Source organism: Corythoichthys intestinalis, chromosome 10 (assembly GCF_030265065.1).
Source record: "Corythoichthys intestinalis isolate RoL2023-P3 chromosome 10, ASM3026506v1, whole genome shotgun sequence".
NCBI lineage: Eukaryota > Metazoa > Chordata > Actinopteri > Syngnathiformes > Syngnathidae > Corythoichthys > Corythoichthys intestinalis.
In genome coordinates this window covers 11,592,108-11,615,843 of record NC_080404.1, presented here as the reverse complement: position 1 = coordinate 11,615,843, position 23,736 = coordinate 11,592,108, and the positions used below count along the sequence as shown (strand labels likewise).

General features: G+C 37.5%; 1 protein-coding gene across 10 annotated transcripts in view; it reads right to left on the bottom strand.

Annotated features, from left to right (window-relative positions):
• Window positions 1–23,736, bottom strand: part of adgrb3 (adhesion G protein-coupled receptor B3) — a 304,460-nt gene that overhangs the window by 36,002 nt on the left and 244,722 nt on the right. For 7 of the 10 annotated variants that reach the window (XM_057847941.1, XM_057847945.1, XM_057847936.1 and 4 more), the window contains 4 exons: window positions 9,809–9,959; window positions 3,723–3,792; window positions 3,262–3,328; window positions 520–623 (listed from right to left, as the gene is read on the bottom strand). In XM_057847941.1, the coding sequence (XP_057703924.1) occupies window positions 520–623; window positions 3,262–3,328; window positions 3,723–3,792; window positions 9,809–9,959 (392 nt within the window). The remainder of the gene's footprint in view (window positions 1–519; window positions 624–3,261; window positions 3,329–3,722; window positions 3,793–9,808; window positions 9,960–23,736) is intronic. The other 3 variants (XM_057847943.1, XM_057847939.1, XM_057847940.1) reach the window with 1 other exon arrangement.

Below are 23,736 nucleotides of genomic sequence, written 5' to 3'. Positions count from 1 at the left end.
CCACAAGCATGTTTTACATGTTGGTTGGCCCTCCTTCTCTAAGCCGCCGTAACTTTTCTGTAGCCAAAGTATTCCCATACCAGCGATTTCGTTTTCTTCGATGGGGGAAAAAGTTCAGGAGTTTCATCTCCTCCAGCCATTGTGTAGCATAGCTGACTCACTGACACTAAGCAATAACCAGTAGGAGAGGGTTGAGCCTAGCAGCTGCAAGTGAGGGATTTTTCCCTGCATTTTTAGGGCATAAAAAATAGCTAATACCTTCGGGACGGTATGATGGAAAATCTGTGCGGTTGCAAACTTATGTTTTTCATACCACGGTAAACCTTCAAACTGGTAATTGGCACATGTCTAGTCTTGACATACAAAAAAAAAATATCTAGAAACAGTTTCACCAGGATGGAATACAATAATGACAATATTGTAATTAGCACCAGATCAACAGATCAAATTAGTTATCCATGTATTACACATGCAGCATTTAAGTAATAAATATCAAAAGAAGAAAATGAAGGTACTAACAAGGACGTGCTGTCATACCCTGCTCGATGCTTCATCTTCTTGTCCAGTATGCCATCTCTGGACACTAACTTATTAAACACCAAAATGCCGATCACCATGTTCACCTGGAAGTGAAAGAAAGATCTTAACCAAATGAGACCAATGCAATCATTATTACGATTTTAAATGGAATATTAGAAACATATTTGGGAATGACATTTTCCATTAGTAACAAATGATTGATGTCATTGTCCCATTTTCCCCTCAATTTTGCGTGTGTGCACTGAGCTCCGACCTCTAGCTTCTGTTTTTTTTCTCTTTTTTCCTCATATCTGTCACATTTCAGCCAGAGGATGAGCCATTCCGTGCACACTCAGTCCGGCACGACAGCCTAAGGAAAAGATCTGCCTAATAAGAAACACTTTTCCTCTCAAAGGCACCTTCATCGAGCATTAGCAGAAACTTCACTGACAGAAAACTGGAGCAGCAGTGTACAATTTTAGCCTTTATGCAGTTGCTTTACAAATAAATTCAAGCGCTTCATGTTCAGGATACCATTTTAGGTTTGAGGCAAATGAAAACTAGAGCAAAGATGAATAAAATTCTGTCTCGGTGTGTCTTTGACTCGTAAACCTTAGTGAAATATGACTTTATTACAAATGCCATCTCAGAATGTTCATCTGCAGCATAAAGTGGCATACACTATTCCAGTGGGATATGTTGCGCTGACAGATTAAGAGCTTTAATATTTATACTCTGACAGTTGAAAGATCAGTAATACACATTTGGAGATGAGCCTGACAATTAAGCACAGGTGTTATTAAAAACATATTTGTTGTGATATTTATTTGCTTTATATGGGGAGTCCCCGCGTTACGACGTACCCGACTTACAGTGTATCACAAAAGTGAATACGCCCCTCGCATTTCTGCAGATATTTAAGTATATCTTTTCATGGGACAACACTGACATAATGAAACTTTGACACAATATAAAGTAGTCTGTGTGCAGTTTATATAATAGAGTTTATTTATTTTTCCCCTCAAAATAACTCAAAATATACCCATTAGTATCTAAACTCCTGGCAACAAAAGTGAGTACACCCCTATGAAAAGACGCACATCCCTAAATGTCCAAATTGAGTACTGCTTGTCATTTTCCCTTTAGTTATTTTGAGGTGAAAATAAATTAACTCTATTATTTAAGCTGCACACAGACTACTTTTCATAGTGTCAAAGTTTCATTTTGTCAGTGTTGTCCCATGAAAAGATATACTTAAATATCTGCAGAAATGCAAGGGGTGTACTCACTTTTGTGATACACTGTATGTGATTTCGACTTTACGGCGTCAGAGTCTAGTTTGCCATTTTTGTCTCCAGTCCAGTGACTTTTGTTTTGTGATGCATGCTTTTATTTTGGTGCAGGAAGTGCAGAGCAGGTAGTACTTCTGGATGCAAGTAAATACGCATGCGCACGCACGAGGAAGAGCGCATTTACGCTCACGAAGAAGTAGGCGAGAGACGAGTGCGAGAAAGAGAGGGGATAGTGTACAGCTGCAAGCCTGCGCCCACATTTGTTGCTTGTGAAGCATCCATAGAGGCAACGCCTGAATATAACACCTTTTGTTCTGTTTTTTGTGCGTTTTTCAATTATGGTTGAGCGAGTTTATGTGATTGTTTTTGATGATGTGCGGACACTAGCTGATACATGCTAATCTGTTTGTGTGGATTGTCATTGCAGTATCAGCAGCTAGTTATAAACGCAAATTTGAATTGCTGTTGTTGAGGAGGAAATTGATTTAATTTCATTTTTGTTTTAGTTTCATTCTGCAAATGTTATTGTCGTGAGCAGCTCAATAAAGCCAGCAAACCAGAAAACAGATGTCTGACATCGTCATTTCGGAGCTTAGCTAGCTGTCTAGCTAGGACTTAGCTCCAACGTCTTGGCGAGGACAGTACAATGATGTGTAATACATGTTTTTGGATAGTTATTTTGAGATTTATGGGTACTTAAGGGTTAATTCCCGATTTACGTGGAAATTCAGGTTACGTCGCCAGCGTAGGAACGGAACTCGTTTGTAACCCGGGGAATACCTGAACATTTATGATTTATTTCCTCAAATATAATTTCATTTGTTGGTGTTTTTTGTTTCAGTACAATGTATGAGCAATAGAAAAAACTGTTGCTGCCCAGTTTCTGTTTTTAGAGCTTTCTTGTAGGGAATCAGGGATGTCCCGATTCAATCACGTGATCAGAAATCAGGCCGATTGTGCTATTTTTCAGAGAATCGGAATAGTGTGAAAAGGATCGGGTTTTTATTTTTATTTTTTTTTAATATTTATGTTTTTCTGCTTCATGCTCGTACAGCCTCTCACGCTGCCTCCTGCTGCTTTTCTTGGTCAGCAGTGCCCTGGAGTTAGCTTTTTATAATTAACAGGTTTCTAGTTTTGATCTTGCCAGAGAAGCTTGATAGCTCTACCATAACTGGGCCGAATGTGTCAAACATCGTTAAGCTTATTACACACTGGTAGTAGTGTGTTGTGGCAACTCATTGTGAAAGTCAGCAGTGTGAGTGGATTTGAGTGGACTTACTCAATGAAGCATTAAATGAAGACGAGCAGTTTTCTACATTATTGTTGTTTTAAAATAATTCACATTATGAAGGCGGCATGGTGGGACAGTAACATGTTTAAAATTATACTCTCTTGCTATTGTGTGTAATTTCTAATTTTTGATTTACCTCTTTGTATCTAATGGACTTACCAAAACAACAGCAGCTGCAGGTCCAACAAAGGCATACAGAAGCCCCCCTTCCAAAGACAGCCAACAGCTGCAGAGAAAGCGGGGAGTAACGGTTATTTTGCAGTGAGTGATTAACATCTGAGTTAATGGCACACAAAATAACAGTGTCTTGTATTCTCTCCCCAAATTGTCAGGGTAGTGGGTGCCATATGCTGTAACTCTATTTGCAGATTTTTACACACTAAAGAGATTCTAAGCAGTGTTCATGCCATCCATATCAAGCTGCGATACAACTCTAGAAATTGGGGTCCTGCTGAGCAATCGCTAAATCGGATTGTGTTTGTGGGACTGTCTTTATGACTCTATTTAGGATAAGTGAGCCACTGCAGAGGCACTTAATCATTACGCTTAAGTGTTGTCATAGACTACTGCATGCACAGCAAATATTCTATGGTAGCAAAAAAAAAAAAAACCCAACTTACTATAAGGGTGTCCCATAGCCCTTTGTTTTGGTGAATCCCATTGATACAGCAACCACTAAAGCTGGTAATCCTTCAAAAGAAAACACTCAATAATTAGTCAAGCCCTCTTTGTTTGCATGGCAAAGTAGAGAACCTTTGTACTCAGTAAAATATTGGGAAACTGCGCACATTATAACATAATTTATAGAATTGTACAATTGAATGTGTTCATAACCGCAGAAGAAAAGGAAAATCCAGCACGATTTATTGATAGAGTGGTACCTTGACATACGATCCCGTGACATACGATCCTTTCGACATCAGACATAAAATTTGACTCGTTACCCCAGATTTAGAATATATTTTTTGAATGCTCCATAACTCCCCATATGGAAAATAAATAGAAAAAACTATAATCATTTACATCAATTCCAGTTATAAATCTTTATAAGTCTCATACTATGACTTACTCCTAAAAGTGGCCACTTTCACATAGTTTTCATGCAACATACTTATAGGATTTTAGTATTTAACAAGTAAAAATTATGTATGTGGTAAAATAGGAAAGTGTTGGAATTGTTGTGCATACAGTTAACATTCATGCTTTCCTTATTATAGTTAGTCACCAGATAGTATAACTTATGTCTAGTCAGCCTTTCCTTTGTCCTGGGCCATGTGCCCCCATGTAGTCTATGTATTCTATTCTATGTTCTATGTTGCTTTCCTGCCCCTCCCATTCTATTGTTTGCCCCTGAATAAAGAAGGTTGATATCACAGCAGCTGGAGGAGCAGCTACCAACCTCCACAAAAGCTACATCCACTTTGTGCGTGTTATTTTTAGCTAAGCTAGGTGTACATAAACCTAGCTTCAAATCTAACAGAAGGTATATGGCAAATTATATTTTCCATTGATGTTTTTAACTATATGTCAGTTTTAAAGACATACTCCTTTCATATATGAATTTATACCATTATATATACAGTATGTTTTCTGCATATAATGTATATATATTTTGCAGGGAGATAATGCTTTCTTTATACACTTCATATAGGTTCATTATATGCCATATGATTAAAATGAACTAAAACATATATATATTTGTTTTCAGGTCTGATCAGTTCTCTGTACCCATGAAAGTTTGTTAGAAATGTCACCAAATATGCAGGATTATTTCATTTATTTATTTGAGATTAAATGAGCAAATTTTGTAATGCAAAGTAAAATTGAACAATAATTTTATGCTAAACCTTGTCATTAAAGTCACAACTTTGATATAATATGTTGTTGAAATGCAAATAAAAAGGCATTTTTTTATGTTACGAACCATGAAAAACTCATGTTTTTTTTTTTTTTTTTTTTTTTTTTAAAGTAATAAATTCAGTCCGCAAAGTACTAAATTCACGATAGTAGTAGCATGGGTTTACACTAATTGTTAAAATATTATGTATTAGCCATGTAATAATTTTAAGAAAATCAATCGGTTGAGAGAAAATCAGCGACCTAACATTTAACATTGTGTTACTATGTGTCAAAACAACAAATCTGTTTTAGTAATCTTTTTTATTTTTTTTTATTTTTTATTTCTATTCATTTATATATTTTTTTTCTTTCAATGTATCCCATATGTGTTTTCTATAACACTAGCAAGATTGTAGTTTCACTGATTGTTTTGTAACTCATATACAGGGTAAGTGTGAAATTATACGTTATAAGTTTCACATTGGACAAATTTACTATGGACCGTATATATGGTTTGAGTGTCACATACAATTTCCAGATAAAACAGATATGAACTTTATCAATTCGGTATCTTTTCCATATGGGTCCTGTTCAAAACAGGGAGGAGATGCGCTGTAAGGAAGGTACATGCTGTGCCACTTGGCACGCGGTGTAATCTCTCAGTAACCCTGTTGGTATGCACTGGAAATAGTGTGTCTCTGTTTTAGTTGTTATATATAGATGATAGGCCCTGCATCACCATAATCTGGGAAATGTATGAAATGTTTTTCTGAAACATATTAAAACTCGTGGAGTAATTCTACAATCGCAGTAAATAATTCACTCCGTGAGGCAAAAAATATGACTGACTCCCAGAATAGGGCGCCTATAAGCGCCTATAAGCATGTGAACTGATATTGACTGATATTAATGATATACAGTATCTATTTGATTTACAATGGTTCAAAATGGAAGGTTAAAGTTCCGATTTGAATATATTCGCAAATATGGATTTTCAATCAAAGCAAGAGGTTTTGTGGACGTTGTATGAGAAATTGGTTTTGGACATAAAATGGACATTGCGACATGAAGAATTTGCCTAAAAGCCTAAATAAGCACAAATAATCAGCCACCTATGTTAAAAGTGAGCACCAAAAACTTTTCAGCATTTAAAAAAATAAATAAATAAAATACATTTGGAACAGGAATTAGTCAAGGACGGCTTTCATCCCAGGTAATGATATTTATTAAAACAACAAGACTTTTAAAACTAAAGGACAAAAAGGTGGACCTCTTCAATAAAAGTCAGACATTTTTGTCCAGAAGGATCATTGGACAAATTTCATGCACAAGTAAAGGTAAAACCATAAAGTTATTTATTTCGGCTTGATATGAGTTAAATTAGAATTACATAGAGTATGTATATTTTTATTGGTGTTATTAAATTGACTGGAAATCAGTGCCTCACAAGTCATGAACCTCACCGTATGTCACTGCCCTTTACCTACCTACACACCCACTGTCTCAACCCTTAGACCTCTGGTCGCCAGTAAGTTAAGGTGACAATAAAACACTTTTGTTATGTCTTATTTTTTTCATAATTTATTTGTTTTACATGTGTCTTACTTAATGCATTTGTTAAAATAGGCAAAACACGGCTCACTGTATCCGTAAGCACCTGCCGTCTCCTCCCACCTCTATCGCCAGTCTCTATAAGTTTAGGTGACGATAAAGACTTTTTTCTTTTTTTACTTTCCATGTATTATTATTATGGTGATTCCGATTCGTATTCATAATTCATTTGTTTTGCTATGTGTAATTGCTATAAGTAATTGTACCTGCAGTATTTATTACGGATTTAGCGTGTTTTTTTTTTTTTTTTTTTTGTGGCCTGTTGAACGAATTAATCACACTATAATGTATTTTTATGGGAAAATCTCGCTCGACATGTGACCATTTTGACTTACAAACCAGGTGCTGGAACGAATTAAATTTGTATGAAGAGGTACCACTGTATATATGTATGTACAGTATAGATACAGTGGGGAGAACAAGTATTTGATACACAGTCAATGGGAAAACCCATTGGCAGTGTATCAAATACTTGTTCTCCCCACTCTATATATCAGTTCCTCTTCTGTGTGCTCAGAATTTTAATGTTTTGGGAAGCACATGCAGGTGCTATTGATGTAATCAGTTTCCTAGAAGCAGGAGGTGCATGCGGCCTTTGTGACCATCCAGACTTTCTCTGCAGTGCTCGAGTGGTAAAATGTGCAGAGTGAACACGGGTCCCATAAATCATTACCCGCAGTATTTCAGGCAGGCGGAATTAAGAGACAACAAGTGACTTTGTGCATTCCTTTAATAATCTAAAAAAAATAATCTGGATCTAAATGTAATGAAAAGCATCATGCATTTGTACATCTAACCCAGAAAAAAAGACGATTGGTTACAAAAAAAAAAAAAAAAATCTGTTTTAACATCCGATCATCTGCTAAAGTACATTTCTTACAAATCCAAATGAATAGCAAGAGCTCTTGTTCAAGAAGCACCGGCTCTGCAATGACTAAGAGGTCCGAGTTTGTTGCTAGGTAACAAGAAGAATGAACGTGGGCTTTTTCAAAAACATTTTTTTCCCTTTATAAAAGGAGACATCTCTGCTTGTTTGAGAGAAACGAGACTTTGGACCAAGATTAACTCAAATATTTTAACAATCAAGAATATTTGTGGTTTGGTGGAATTTCATCTGGGAGGACATGCCAAATAGAATTGTAAAAACAGTGGCAACGTTTACATGGAAAAAATGTCCTTAATCCGATCAGATTTCTGATTAAAATAATGATTGGAGGAATTGTTTTCACGGACACTAAAAATAATGATTCGATTAGAACTTGTGTTTTTGCATCAGACCTTCGGTCGGAACAAATTATTTTGACAGTAGCCTTTATGTAGTGACATAATTATGGTAAATATGGTAAGAAACTAAGTTTTTAAAAGATTTATTTTATTTTAAGATTTAAAAGATTTTTTGCCGCTAGCGTAATAACACAGTGTACACATTTACGAAAGGTTTTTTTTTTTTTTTTTTGTGTGTGTGTTACCTAAAATGTTTAGTTACAAGCAAAATGTTCAGTTACTAGCAAAAATTTCGTTTGTATTTTGATTCTCTTCATGTTGGAGATTAATTAATAGGACTAAGACAGTTTTGCACACGCCACAAACCAAAATGAAGTCCATGTCTGCTTTTTAAATTTTTTGGGGGCGATGACATCCAAAGCACATGAACAGGGCGTATTCACAATTACCAATGTGGTAAGACAAGGTAAGGTTGTGGTAAGGTACATCTTTCCCAGAGTATTTCAAGGCAACAAAACCAAATATACCGGAAATGGTAGTAGAAGAAGAAGCTGTAATGAAACGTTGCTCCGTCCATTTCTAGAAGAAATGTTGGCGTTATTTCGTGTATTTTTCCCTTTTCCAACATAGTCTTTCTAAAAATTTTTGTATTGTAATATTTTAAATTGTGTTCCCCTCTGATACAGATCATTTGAGTCTTTCGCAAATTGACCTTACCCTGTCTTTCACTCGCTTTGCTTCTACAGCGATCCCTCGCTACTTCGCGCTTCAAACTTCGCGCCCTCAATCCATCCAGATTTTTTTTTAAATTAAAAAGTAAACAAATAAATGCAGTATTTTAAAAAGCTGTCCTGATCCGATCATGTAGTCTCTCACTCTCGCTCCTGTCGCTTTTCTTTGTCAGGCAGTGCACTGAAGTTGCTTATTAAAGTTAACGATGATTAACAGACTTTAAGGTTTGATCTCGCAAGACAGCGGAAATTTAAAAGTGACACATACGTCAATCATCATTTAGGTTGTTAAACAGTTGCTGTGGCAACTCATTGTGTGTAAGTGAGCAGCTTGAGCGGATTTCAGTGGACTCACTCAATGAAGCATTTAATAAAGACAATCCTTTTTCTACTTTATTCTTGTTTAAAAATAATTTGGTGGAACAGTAACATGTTTAAAACTCATAATTATTAAATTTGAAGTGCTTAAAAACAATTTATTAAAATATATACATATACATAAAAGGTTTTTATTTTTTAAAATTACACTTTGGGGAAAAAAAGGTGAAAAAAATGTCTTACATGTATCTCTTTCCAATGCTAAATCTGAATGAATACATTGAACATACAAAAGCAAAAAAAAAAAAAAAAAAAAAAAAAAAAAAAAAAAAAAAAATAATAATAATAATAAGAAGAATTAACCGCGAAAAATGAGGGATCACTGTACAAGCTTGCAGGAATAACAGAAACACATATACTGACTGACGACACAGGTAAAGGCGATTTGTTCTGAAGTTTTGGAAGAAAGTGTTTTCATGTGCACCGATTGGATTACCAATTGACATAAACCATCCCTCGGATTAGAAGCTTGGTCGTAACCAGCTGGCTCAGATTAATTAATTATATTCCATATGAGGTGTGTACATGAAGCGGTTTTATTTAGGCTTTTACTCCAGATAAAAGTGTCAATGTAAACGTCCCTAGTGTCAGGCACCAAGTTTGGGAAAAAAAAAAATATCTTGTCAAAAAAAATTAAGTGGGTAAAAAAATGTTTCGATAATTATATTCACTGTTGTAGTGCATGAACATCTTTTTGAGCCTGAATAATTTTAACTTGCTCTGTGATCTCTGCATTCTAACAATCTGCGACTCGGTAACCTCCCTCCTATCCATCCCATAACTCAAGGTTTGTCCATGTTGACTCATGTGCAAAACCATCATAGCCTGATAGAATGAATGTCTCATCTTCTCCTGCAATTACTTTTACCTTGAATTGAAGGGCAGATGTGTGCTGTCAGTAAGAAATTCTGCTGCCTACTTACCCCAGCCAAGACAGAGGAAGCGCTTGCGGATGAGCCTGGTCCGAACCTTTCCTGTCACTGCCATGTAAGACTGCCAAGCCTCCGTGAGAACCCAGCAAAATGATGCCAAGAAGAAGAAGTGCAGAAGGGCTGTTGTCATAATGCAGACGCCCTATTCACAAATAGGGAAATAACAAGGGATAGATTTCTTCTATAAATATTTTATGAATAACCTTATGAAAACCAAGCATTTTGCTCCAAAAGATTTGTGCCGATGTCATCCCACTATGAAAAAATAAAAACAATCTCCTTAACCTTAGTGAACAAACATGATTCCCTGAAACCAAGTGTTGTCACTCTGTGCTATACATGAAACAAAGTTAAATTAAATGAATGAGCAGCATCAGAGGTGGCCGTGGCCATAAACATCAAAGCCACAGCACGCCACGGTGTTTCATTCCCCTGCATTGACCCTCATTAGTATGCCGGGGATCCCACCTGCGGGCATGTGAGCCAAGGTCAACTGTTTTAAGCAGAGCAATGAGAGCAGAAAAAAACAAAAGACTTCTTAAGTGACATAGAATGCTGCACTGGAAATAGAAGATAGCAATGGAGCTCAATAATGGAAGGGCTAGTTGTGGCTTCATTAACTCATCCATCCTTGTTCTATGGAGCGACGTTGCCAGAGGGAGATTGTTTACGAGAGGATTAGAAATAAAGAAGTATTCTTAAATCTTGTCAAGGCACAATGACACTGAGTGTGGATACTTGGCTTTTTTTCTTCTTCACATAAATAGTGCAAGAGTCAAGTATATTGTGAGGTAAAGACTGATCTGCATCATCCAATCCCAGGACATCCACACAGTGACTTCTCCTCTAAATCTCCATTGAGAAAACCAAACTAAATCCATCCCCCGTTGTGCTCATGGGGCTCAAAAGAGAATAATCCCGCATTACCTCATACCTGACAAGTAGGCAGGTATTTGCTTGAACCAACAGGAGACACTAAGCACATGAATGTGGATTGAAAATTGTCAAGAAAAGCTTTCTGGGTGAAATGGATACTCCATACAGAGATACAAGGGAAATGTCAGTAAGGAGGGTAATACTTTAACATGGTTTAAGTTGATAGGATATGCAACCAAAGGATGGAACATTACTGTTCTGTATCAAAATGCTGCCTTTAGAAATAAAATGCGCAGTTTTGATGCAAGAGTAATTAAAAAATGACAACAATTGCACTTCCAACTAAACAGGCTCGAATCTTGAGTTTTTCGAGGTATGATCAGGTGGCAACGACTACGAGCATAGGAAGGGGAATACAAAAGTATTGTCGTAAACAAGACAAAAATATTCATTTATATGTTGTATTATGGCGGGCTCTGTGTCTCTCTGTCAGAGAAACAGGAAATGTTCACATCGTTTAAAGTGAAGCTTTACGAAATGGACTGAATTAGGTAAAATACTGGTCACGAAATGCTTAGAGATTCCACCTAAAATATGTTGAAACCACTTACAAACTCGTCATAGTTTGGCTGACTTTGGCATCATTGCACGTTATTAAAACAGCAATGATTTATTTGCTCGTCAGGGAAGAGTTGTCCTGTCCTGCGAGCGAAGTTGGTCAATACTTGCATTTTAAGGTGCAGTGTGATATCATATCATCACCGATTTCAAATCTACTTGCAGTGTTTTGACATACAAAAGTCAATTCACAAACCACATACAGTATGTACACTGCTGGCCCAAAAAATTGGCACCCCTGCAATTCTGTCAGATAATGCTCAATTTCTCCCAGAAAATGATTGCAATTCCAAATATTTTGGTAGTAATATCTTCATTTATTTTGCTTGCAATGAAAACACAGAAAAAAGAATGGAAAAAAAAAAAACAATTAAATCATAATCATTTGACACAAAACTCCAAAAATGGGCCGGACAAAACCATTGGCACCCTCAATCTAATACTTGGTAGTAATTAATTACGATCAACTAATTATAATAATAATTGCGAACAACCGCTTTCGGTATCCATCAATGAGTTTCTTATAATGCTCTGCTGGAATTATAGACCATTCTTCTTTGGCCAACTGCTCCAGGTCTCTGGGATTTGAAGGGGGCCTTCTCTAAACTGCCATTTTCAGATCTCTCCACAGGTGTTCTATGGGATTCAGGTCTGGACTCATTGCCGCCAAATTTAGAAGTCTCCATTGCTTTCTTTCAAACCATTTTCTGGTGTTTTATGAAGTGTGTTTTTGGTCATTGTCCTGCTGGAAGACTCAAGACCTCTGAGGGAGACCCAGCTTTCTCACACTGGGCCCTACATGTTGCTGCAAAATTTGTTGGTAGTCTTCAGACTTCATAATGCCATACACACTGTCAAGCAGTCCAGTGCCAGAGGAAGCAAAGTAACCCCAAAACATCAGGGAACCTACGCCAATTTTGACTGCGGGGACCTTGTTCTTTTCTTTGAAGGCCTTGTTTTTTTCCCCTGTAAACTCTATGTTGATGCCTCTTCCCCAAAAGCTCTACTTTTGTCTAATCTGACCAGTGAACATGCTTCCAAAAATCGTTTTTGGCTTTCTCAGGTAAGTTTTGGCAAACTGCAGCCTGGCTTTTTTATGTCTTTGGGTCAGAAGTGGAGTCTTTCTGGGTGTCATACCATGAGTCCCTTTTCATTCAGAAACCGACGGTTAGTACTGGTTGACACTGTTGTACCCTCAGACTGCAGGATAGCTTGAACTTATTCTGAAGTTAGTCGTGGTTCTTTATCCACCATGCGCACAATCTTTCGTTGAAATCTCTCTTTTTTTTTTCAGTCCACATGTAGGAAGGTTAGCCACAGTGCCATGGGCTTTAGACTTATTGATGACACTGCGCACAGTAGACACAGGAACATTCTGGTCTTTGGAGATGGACTTGTAGCCTTAAGATTTCCCATGCTTCCTCACAGTTTTGCATCTCAAGTCCTCAGACAGTTCTTTGGTCTTCTTTCTTTTCTCCATGCTCAATGTGGTACACACAAGGACACAGGACAGAGGTTGATTCAACTTTAATCCATATTAACTGGCTGCACGTGTGATTTAGTTATTGCCACCACAGGTAAATAACAGGTGCTGTAAATTACACAAATTAGAGAAGCATCACATGATTTTTCAAAGGGTGCGAATACTTTTGTCTGGCCCATTTTTGGATTTTTGCGTAAAATGATAATGATTTCAATTTTTTCCTATTCTTTTTTGTTTTTTTTCATTGCAAGCAAAATAAATGAAGATATTACTACCAAAGAATTTGTAATTGCAATCATTTTCTGGGAGAAATGGAGCATTACCTGACAGAATTGCAGGGGTGCCCATACTTTTGGCCAGCAGTGTAAAGACAAACTCCATCCAGGTCACACACTCATTTTGACCCATCTTATGCATGAAAAAAAGGAGGTCACCTATAATGCAGCTCTTGGTCAGGGTTTCTTGTGAAACGAGACAGAAAGAGATGTGATAACAACAACATCATGCTCTAGTGATCTTTGAGAGTATCAAAGTAGTTCAAGCTGTCAAGGTATACAGTATTCCCAAGAGACACCTTCACTTGCTCATGCAGTAAATTTAAATTTTAGTAGAAAAATGTAATATTCAATACAAATCTACACTAAGCATCAGTGCGTGCCTGAAAATTGGGAATAATAATAACATAAATATAAATCGCAGATTAAATGGAATTTAGCAAGAATTTAAGGACAAAAAGTACCAGATATTGACAAAAAAAAAAAAAAAAAAAAAACACACTGAGCAGGAGCTTTACACTCAAAAGGCCTAAGTGCATTTCATAACCAATATGTTAACACATTGTCAGCATTATATAAGGCATCACCTGATCTTTTATTTATTTCACACACTATCAGCAATTGAAAGCATGGGCCACAAGTTACAATTACGGTACTATGCATTTAATTTTCTTTATTCTTTCAAAATACTCTGGGTGTTTTATGATAGCGTTCGCTGTCAAACATTCATGTGCTTAATAAACAGCTCTGCCTTGTTTCCTGGAAACAGGTCATCTGTTTCATAATTGGTTTACTGGTGTCCCTATACCATCCCACATCATCAGCGCATGCAGATGAGAATGCATCATTATTCACAATATGAAAGCACCGGACGACCGTAGCGAGTTATACAAAAACAAGGAAAGTTGAAACCGGGAGTTCACACTGGCCTTTAGAAAAGCAAATGTCGGGAGCTCACTGTGCTGGTATCCATGGAAACAAAGACAGTGAGGAAGGCACCACATTAAAACGCTGTAGCACTAATAGACATTGAGATGGAGAGCAGTTAAAGATGGTTCAATAGCAAGATGTTAAAGCCCGGATATTCCAATACATTTAAAGAATTGATTAAACCATAGAACAAAACTCACGGTTGTTTATTTTATATCGTTAGACTGCGACACACTCTTAAAGACCATTGTATGTGTTTGGTATTGTTGACATTCAGCGGAAGTGTATGAAAGAGGATTTCAGTAATACACAGAGTGAAGCAAATAATATTCTTGAAGCATTAGAAATTGACTCTAATTGGATTAAACTCATGTTGACTTAGCGTTTTGTGCTAAATCCCTCAGAGCATGGAACAGTTTTATTTGCCAATCACTGTGAATTGTTTCATTATATATTATTCTTAAAGGTTACAAGAGAACTGCTTTGCGAGCCACAGGATGATTAGCAGCTGTTTAGGCCTTTACAAATAATGAGAATTAATCAATAAAATTTACTTGGAGTGTAATCTTCAACTGATACACTGTACAACATAATTCAGGGGTAGACAATAAGGGAAATTAGCCACTGGCCCCCTGAAGTTCACTGGCCCCACTATCAAAACCACTTGACCAGGTCAACGCATCAGTTATTGATCCCAATAATCAGGTAAAACAACAATTTGCCTAAATAACATGAATCAATTTCTTTTAGGTAGATTTAACACACTAGAACTACCAAGGGCGGTTTAGTTGATACGAATCACTTTTGTAACCAGAGAAGGATCATCTGACCCTAATCAGCATATATTTTGTGAGCACTATGGTCCTCATAAGTCATTCCCATTCACACTCGGAAAACCACAGGGTTGGATTGCTCCAATTAGCATCTTGAGTGTTTGCAGGGCAGGGGACCATGGCTGATGTGGGAAGGGTAAACTGGTGTTATTCTAGCTGGCCTGTTGTCACTTTCAAGCCCAGAAGACAGGTTGTTGTGAAAAAGCCACCATAAAATAGACCAAACTACTGACAGGATGTGACTTTTCTTTTTAAGTGTTGACTTGTCCTTTCAACTCTTCCAGTTATGTCCTCTGTGTAAACCAAATGGAACATAATAGTCAGGTTTTCTTTCTTTCTTTTTTTTTTTAAACTTCATGCATGGAACCACACTGTGGTCAGATTTACAGTGTGTTTCACATATACTGTATGTATGTGAAAACTGTATGGAGAAAGGTGCCATTGGATGGTTGTCTGAGGCAATGAACACGTGTAGAGGTCATTTTCTCTTCCTCTTCCGAATAGGCTTGTCTAGTTGGACAAAACAGTTGTTGCTTGTCGGACAGTGGACCGCACAGGCAGGCAATCGGGCGGACAACCTTTGGACATCTTCCAAAAGCTGCAGTTTGCCTACAGTACAAGCGGTGTAATAAAAAACAAAACAAAACATTTTTTATGTGGTGACATATGACACTTCGCCCTTTTCCCGGGGCTGGATGTTGGAGGTTGTTGCCTAAGCAATTTTCCTTTCTTTCTTTGGGCTTTCTTTGCACTAAGGCTGTCCCAAACGACTAATTTCCTCCCGATTAGTCATCCGACTATTTTTACGATTAGTCGACTAATCTAATAATTTTTTTATTTTTTTTTTAACTACTTTAATAATGACATTTTTGTTGAAGCTTATTAATTCACAAAAAAACATTTTGGAACACCTACGTTCTTTATTAACGTATAAATAAATAACATAAATCAATATAATAAATAATAATATTAATAAATCAATAATAAATCACAAACAATGAGGTCAAATGATGCAGGCATTAACTAGTGCAAAAAAAAAAATGTAAACGGAAACACTGAGACTTCACCTCTTTAACAGGAGTCAAAACAATTCTTACTCTTTTTGTGGTATGTCATTGTCTATATTGTTCTAAATGTTAAAATTAATTGCAATGTCCCGGGCAACCATTTTCAGAATACTTTGTGTGAGTTCAGATGCTTTTTCTGGTGTGCATTCCGCATTTTTGGGGGAGGGGAAAACTGTTCAACTTTTGTTTTTTTAACCTGAAAATAGATAAAGTAGAGGGCACACTGAAATATTACCACAACTAAATTTGAATGAGAGGCACACATACTCACAGTAACAAAATTTAAATATATAGTATTAATTTTATAGTATACTACAATATGTATATACACAATGATACTTTATAATATAAAGTGACTAACATTAGTGCAGTCATGGATTAGAGTAAGCAGGCCAGTGCTGTTTCCATATATATTTTCATTATATTATGTATATACAGGATGTATGTATATATTTTCCCCAAGTGGGAGCTTCCATGATCCTAATAAATTTAATAATAATAATAAAAAAATATATATATATATAATTATATATACATTAATTATTTTATCAAATAAAAATGCACGTTGATACGACGCACATAAAGGTAACTTCCATTTTAAAAAATCGTTAGAAAGTTGTATGGACTTACAATCTGCTAGCTTGTTGTTTCTTGTTGTCTTGGAAAAATATACTTGGGTGACGGCGCTTCAAGTGTTCGTTCATAGCTGACGTGCTACCGTGGTATACGAGCTCAGCTTAGCAAAGAGTACACACAGTGGCACCCTCCATATTTTCCTTGAAATCATTCCAGGCTCTGGCTATTCTGGTCTGCTTTTTTGGCTTTATGCCACTTTCATGTGTCACCAATTCTGCCCTTTTTGGTAATTGGCGGTGTTTTCAACTCCTCGCCATAATGAGGAGTGAACCGGCGATTCACTTGGCTCGTTGTCGTTGGTTCGGCCCATGTCCTCCTCAGGAAGGCGGCGGCGTTCATAAAAACACCGAGAGGCGTCAGATGGCTCTTTATCGATACTTTTATTGTCTGTGGTGGCTACCACTACCACCACAATTTAGTGTTTCAAGATTTAGTTAATTATTTATGTGATATTTTTTTGGACAGGTATTTTCTAATGGGTGCACACTTTAGTTAATATTTGTCTGAATGCCTATTAGATTTTATTTGCCAATTTGAGTTAATGACCACAGCTGTGTAAGATCTGGCACCTACCATACTGAAGGGGGGTTATTTAAGTTGATTTAATTTTGATTGTTTGGAGTAAAGTTTTCACTGTTTGTTTAAATGCACATTAGTTAATTATTGTTTGAATATATGTATATTTTCCATCTGTTGTTGTTCAGTAAGTTGAAAATGTTTGGTTAATTTGTCATACCTCCTTCAGGTGGTCGTTAGTAGAGTCCGCCCCTGATTTAAACGGCCACAGAGATGTGTCTGGAGGTCAGGTCGGTTTGGTTGAAGCCTTTTTGTTATGTTGGCCTCTTTTATGTTGGGCCCAAGATGTTTTGTTTTTTTGTTTTCTTTTGTGACTTTATTAAATTGAATTTTTACCGAAGTTGAAACACCAGTGTCCGCGTGTATGTCGGTCCGCTACATTGTCCAAAACAAAAACGCAGGGGCTGCAGCCACTGAACTCCGTGCTACCCGCGCAGCGCGCACTTTCCAAACTCACCAATCTCACTCCCTCTGTTTCGCTCCCTCTCTCTCGCTCGCTCGCCCACTTTCTTCCTCTTTGCTCAATCTGACAATGCCGGTCACATTGAAATAACAGCGGCCTCCTTGGGGGTGTTAGTAACAACCGCTTGCATCGCGAGCGCCCGCCATTCTAAACTTTGTCCGCATGTAATTTTTTTTTTTAAACCCGTCAATACCCGTCGACGGTATGTTTTGCCCGTCGATGCATTTACGTCATCGATGACGTCGACAACGTCGACTAGTCAGGACAGCTCTACTTTGCACCAACATGAAAGTGAGCCAATTCCTCTGCTAGACCCACCAAGAAGTCCACCCGTCTCTCTTATATTCAAGAGGCTAATTGCAGCTATCCAGAGTGAACCCCCCCCCTTCACACCTAGGCAGCGACTTCACAGGAGTGTGTAGGTGGGTGGCCTGCTTGATTGCTTCTTTCAGTGGTCTATTGTTTGACAAATCCCAGTTGTCAGTTTGGTATCGGGGTCATTTGAGACTTTTCTGGTATTTCTTTATAGCCAAAAACACCGCGGGACTTCCAGTGTTGATTAAAAGTGCAGCAAGACAGTGCAAAAACATGAATCTAGCTCAAATAATCCTATTCAAATTCCATAATCACATCTATAATCATTCTATAATCACTCCAGTATAGCCAACATTTTTTCTTGGGAGCTCCAGGGCGAGGCGGGGCCATGGGAGAGCCCCGTGCCTGGGGCAAAGATTTCCTGTGTTCCCTTTAACGTCCTCTGGAAGTCTCACACGGCTCGGTGGTCATGGTAACAATTTAGAAGTCAGAGATGACTCAGGCAATTACGGAGTACTATTTTCAAGCTAGACCGTCGTTATGACGATATTATTTTCTCCGTATTCACGCGGATGAATCATCACATGGTATGGTCATACCATAGGTTTCATACTCGTTAACTTTGCGCTAACTTAATTGTCTGCATTTGTGGGCATTGATCTGCACACCTCACGGTAAAAAGTTTTTTGTCTCATCGAAGCCAAGCCAATTCCAGAGGTCTCGCCACTGGGGCTGAAACTTTCTCTACCTTTTCTTTTCATATTGGATTTCGCTTTCCCTCAACTCCTCCAATGACTTTCTCTTTCTTGAGTGGTCTTTTGTCCCCCGGTGCTTGGCCAGGTGCTGGGGATTTTAGAAACATGTCGTCTTGTAGTACAACATTAAGTGGGTACTGAGATACTGACAATCAATCAATAGGCAGCAGTAATCAGGTTGTGGGCCTTCACGCGGAAGCGAGCGAGTGAACGAGGTGTGTTTACACCCCACGAAGAGTAACGGCTGGTTGCATAGACTGTATGGTTGTCTTTGATTGAGATAGCTTAGCATCATCAAAACCCAGAACCACTGTGAAGCAATGTGATTAAAAAAATATATATATATTTTTAAATTGTCGCATTATTTTTACTGGCCCCACCGGGCCAGGGGTTGGAACATTCTGGTGGCCCTGAAGGTTTTAAAGTATGCCCGGGCCACCGGGACTTCTATATTTTCAACCCCGAGGGTCAAATGCTATGGGCGCAACAAAAATCTACAGACTAAAATACATGAATAGACTTTTTCCACACAAGAGGGAGTTCTTTGACTACCACCCACATAGTGCTCAATGCATTCTTACTAGAGATGCACGATAATATCGGTCACCGATAATTATCGGCCGATAATGGCAATTATGGCGTCACACAGATAATCCAGATAAAATGAAATTCAACCGATAATGCAATCCGATAATTATATACTTGATTTAGTCTCCAAACAGTTTTGTCCAATTCTGCTAGTTTTAAGAAGGTGGTTTTGCAGTGTAGTAATGTGATATATGTTAGGAATGGCTTACTTTTAAAGGCATTTTTGTGCTACTTGGGTGTTTACTCTCTAAGTAATTGTTGCCAAAAGCTTACCATTACACAACGTCATTGCCATTGTTTAGTTGTTGGAATTTACTACTTGTTCACATTTGATGTGGAAAAAAATAGCACTAAATTACATTTTTGCACAGTAACATTTGATCTTTGTATACTTTAAAATTTTACATACATATTTGAATAGAATTATCGGCGTGACATTATCGGGTGGAAGGGGCAGGAAATTATCGGTTATTGATATCGGTTGAAAAATGTATTATCGTGCATCACTAATTCTTACCCATTACAGGTTGATGATTTAATAAAAATGATCTCAAACTCAAAGATTCAAATTCCTCGAAATCCTAACCGTGCCTATGTGTCTTGATTGGCTTTCAACAATGCAAGATGAACACAAAGAGAGGACAAACTCAAAGTACAGAAAGGCAAAGACTCCGATGATCCCGAGAGGACACCTCCGCAGCTCAGAGAGGATTTCTATGAGGTGACGAACAACTCCGAATCCACAAACAATAGGGCCAATTATATGCACTTCTTTCAGAGTTTGAGTAACAACAAGTAAGGCAGTGTCATGGAGCACACCAATTAAACCCACTCCAGGTTTATGTTTTCACTGGCCTACCACTCCAACAGACCTGATCAAACACGTGAAATATTCCTCAAATATTAGTATTACTCGACTGACAGTATAAAACAAAAGGCAAGACTTCAATCATTTTCCTTTTTCTTCGGCAGCTGGGAAGGAGACTGACAAGACTCCTAGCTTACCAATTATTCGTAGAGCACTTTTTGATTCATGGAAACCAATTAAGGCTTTCACACAAATGCCTCTTAAAACTCAGAGCATAGTTTGCATTGCTTTATCTTTCTGAAACCATTTATTATTAAAATATAATTGATTTCTGTCTGTCTGGTTCATCCGATAACCATTCATAATTTTGTTAACTTGTGTAAGAGCATTTGGACTTTATTTATTGCTCTTTCGACTCCAGTTATCAGTGCTCTCTGGGAGATCATCAGGTATGACATGGGAAATTAACAGTTACTGAACTTGATTAAATTTTTTTTTTTTGTTCTGATATTGTGTAATACATTTATGAGAAAATAGAGATTAGTTACATTTTTTTTGGTGGTATTCAGTGATTTTTTTTCAATTTCAATTTTTTCAATCTAAAATATTGTATTGTGCTTCACTCAATATTGTGAAGCTGTTCTACACTACCAACATAGAAATACGTACTTCTCTAATACCATAGCTTTGTTTGCTAACAGTTATACACTGTTACATTTCTCTCCCTATGAAATGAGGCTTATTATTGATAGCTTTTTATGGCTTAAAGAGCCTCATACTAATTTGTTGTATCTGTTATCTTAGTGGTTGGCAGCGTCATTATGACATCAGTACATTGTGTGTGTTGAGGGTATGTACTAGGCCTGAACAATATTGGAAAAAACTATCATTGCGATTTTTAGGGGGTCTGCAATATATTGCGATATTAAAATTAGAAGAACTTTCACTAGATACCTTGAATATCTCTGTTTGGGATAGACCTGAATGATATTAGAAAAAATAACATTGCGATATATTGCCACTTACTTTTTGCATTTGTTGCACTGGTTGCACCTTACTTTTGTCATTAGGTGCACCAGCACAAAATGTAGGGACTGACACATTTTTCATTGGATTACCTTTAATGCCATACTTTTAATCACTCTCCATAACCTTTATATAATTCATTCATATTCTGAACCGCTTAGCCTCACGAGGGTCACGGGGGTGCTGGAACTTATCAGAGCTAACTCCAGACAGAAGGCGGGGTTCACCCTGAACAGGTTGCCAGCCAGTCGCAGAGCACACAAGCATTGATGCACACACTCACATCTACGGACAATTTGGAGTGTTCAATCAGCATTCCATGCACGTTTTTTGGGGGGATGTGGCAGGAACCTGGAAAAAAGCCATGCAGGCATGGGAAGAACGTGCAAGCGCCACACAGGAAGGCCGGAGCCTGAATTGCACCCACGATCCTAGAACTGTGAGGTGGATGTGCCAACCACTGTCCTACCGTGCTGCCTTCACAATGTGAATTATTTTTGAAACAAGAATTAAGTAGAAAAATGTTTGTCTTTATTAAATTCTTCATTGAGTGAGTCCACTCAAATTCACTCATGCTTTGATGCTCACGCTGCTGGGAACAGCCTCTTACTTACACAATGAATGAGGTGGCACAGCACACTTCAGACTGGGCTGCAAGTTTAACAATGATTACCACATTTGTGCCTTTGATTATAGAGCTACCGAGGCTTATCTGGCCAGATCAAAGCTACAAACCTGTCAATCATTGTTAATGGTAAGTCCCAAATGCCAGCTGCACTGGTGACCAAGAAAAACAGTTTTGTAGCACTGCTTAGCAGGAGGGATGGTGAGAGGCTGTGGCACTGACGAGCATGAAGCAGAAAAACATGAATATATATTTTTTTAAATTAAAAACCCGATCCGATCCAATTCCGATCCTCTGAAAAATGGCCTGATTTCCGATCACCTCATCAGATCAGGGACATCCCTAATTTAAAAGATGCAATTTAATCTAGGCCTGCTGTATATTAAAGGGATTCGGGATCCAATATCTGCCCACTTGCTGCTTTTATTAAGTAAAACAAAACTTAACATGTTAAAAAAGGAAAAAACAATTGCATGCCCTGCGATGTGACTATTGGACTAGCGCAAATTTCTACGGAGATGGTATGTACTGTAACAGGGATATTTACACCAAAAGACATTAACCGGTAACACTTTATTTGACAGCGGCGAACATAAGATTGTCATTAGACCAACATAATTATAACATGACATTGTCATGAGCATTAATTAATGCTTATGACAGATGTCATAAAGTGTCCTCCTGCAAATTATCTCACTTTTGAATGGATGTAAAAGATCCCGACTGGACATTAATGGAGTTAGAGACGAAATTTGTCGACGCTGCCATCAAATAAAGTGTTACCTATTTACTCAAATGAATCAAGAAATAAGCCGCACTTGACTATAAATTGCACGATTCAAAATGTGGGAAAAAAGTAGCGGCTTATAGTCCGAAAATTACGGTACTAGCACGATTGTTCCAACATCAAATAACACTCCGCGAGTTTGCGAGTGTAGCAGTGTGCACTTCTGAGTGCGTTGACAAAAATACCCTTTGCTTTGTTGCTAGTATAGTATAGGTAAAAGCTACGTTTGTCAGAAGAAGAGTTAGTTACGGATACATGCTAACCTATCTGTTTTTTTCTTTTCTTTTTTTTTATGCCGATTTATCAATAGAAGACCCTTGGCGCTACGAGAGAAGAATGCTTTTAATCATAGGTAGTTAGACGTTGGTAACAACAAAGATTTTTAATCTATTGGACCCGTCTGAGTAACAACTTTCTCTGTAAATATCCCATATTAAGACATGGACAGATATAGCTTTTAGTCAAGCACGGCTTATGCAACTAAATAATTTCTTAAATTTGTGTGGTGTGCATATAGTCAAATGCACCCTATAATGTGGCATTTATGGTTAATGATTACCAATGAATTATCTCGTATGTGGCAAGAGGACACATTTTACGATACAGTAACTAATAAATTTTCTTTGTTAAAGCAATAATTAATTTTATATCCACTCCTACAATACTTTAGTCAATGAACTAAAAAAATAAATAAATAAACATGTCTGCTATAAACCATAACCTCCCTTAAGGAATTGTTATAATGCTAAGTGGTTGCTATGACAATGACGGAGCTCAGAATTGCCCTATTAGAATTCATCTGCAATCAGTGAGGCCAGATTGTACATCATGTTGCTTCACCAAAAGCATTATGGCATGTATCTGGTATATAATTAAATGTGTCATTATAATACCTACATGAAGCTCAGAGATAGCCATGATTGTTCATTGAGCATTAGAATTTCAGTATGCTCATGGATTTATGTAAACCCACTGGACATTTTTGATGCAAATACTAATTAGGGGGACTCTGAGTGGGTATTATTTGGTAAGTGGTTATCTTTGTAATCAAGACCTCAATATGGAATGATTCAATCAGACAAGGCTTCAAATCCACTCGTCTTTAAAATACCCCCATGACTCAATTCTGTGCATTTATCATCTTGGCTGGTACAATACAACAGTAAAATGTGTTCTCCATAAATTTTATTTACGCATTGCTGAACTCTTACATTTCTTTATTTAGATTTAGACGTACTGTATAGACGTAAGGTAGGCG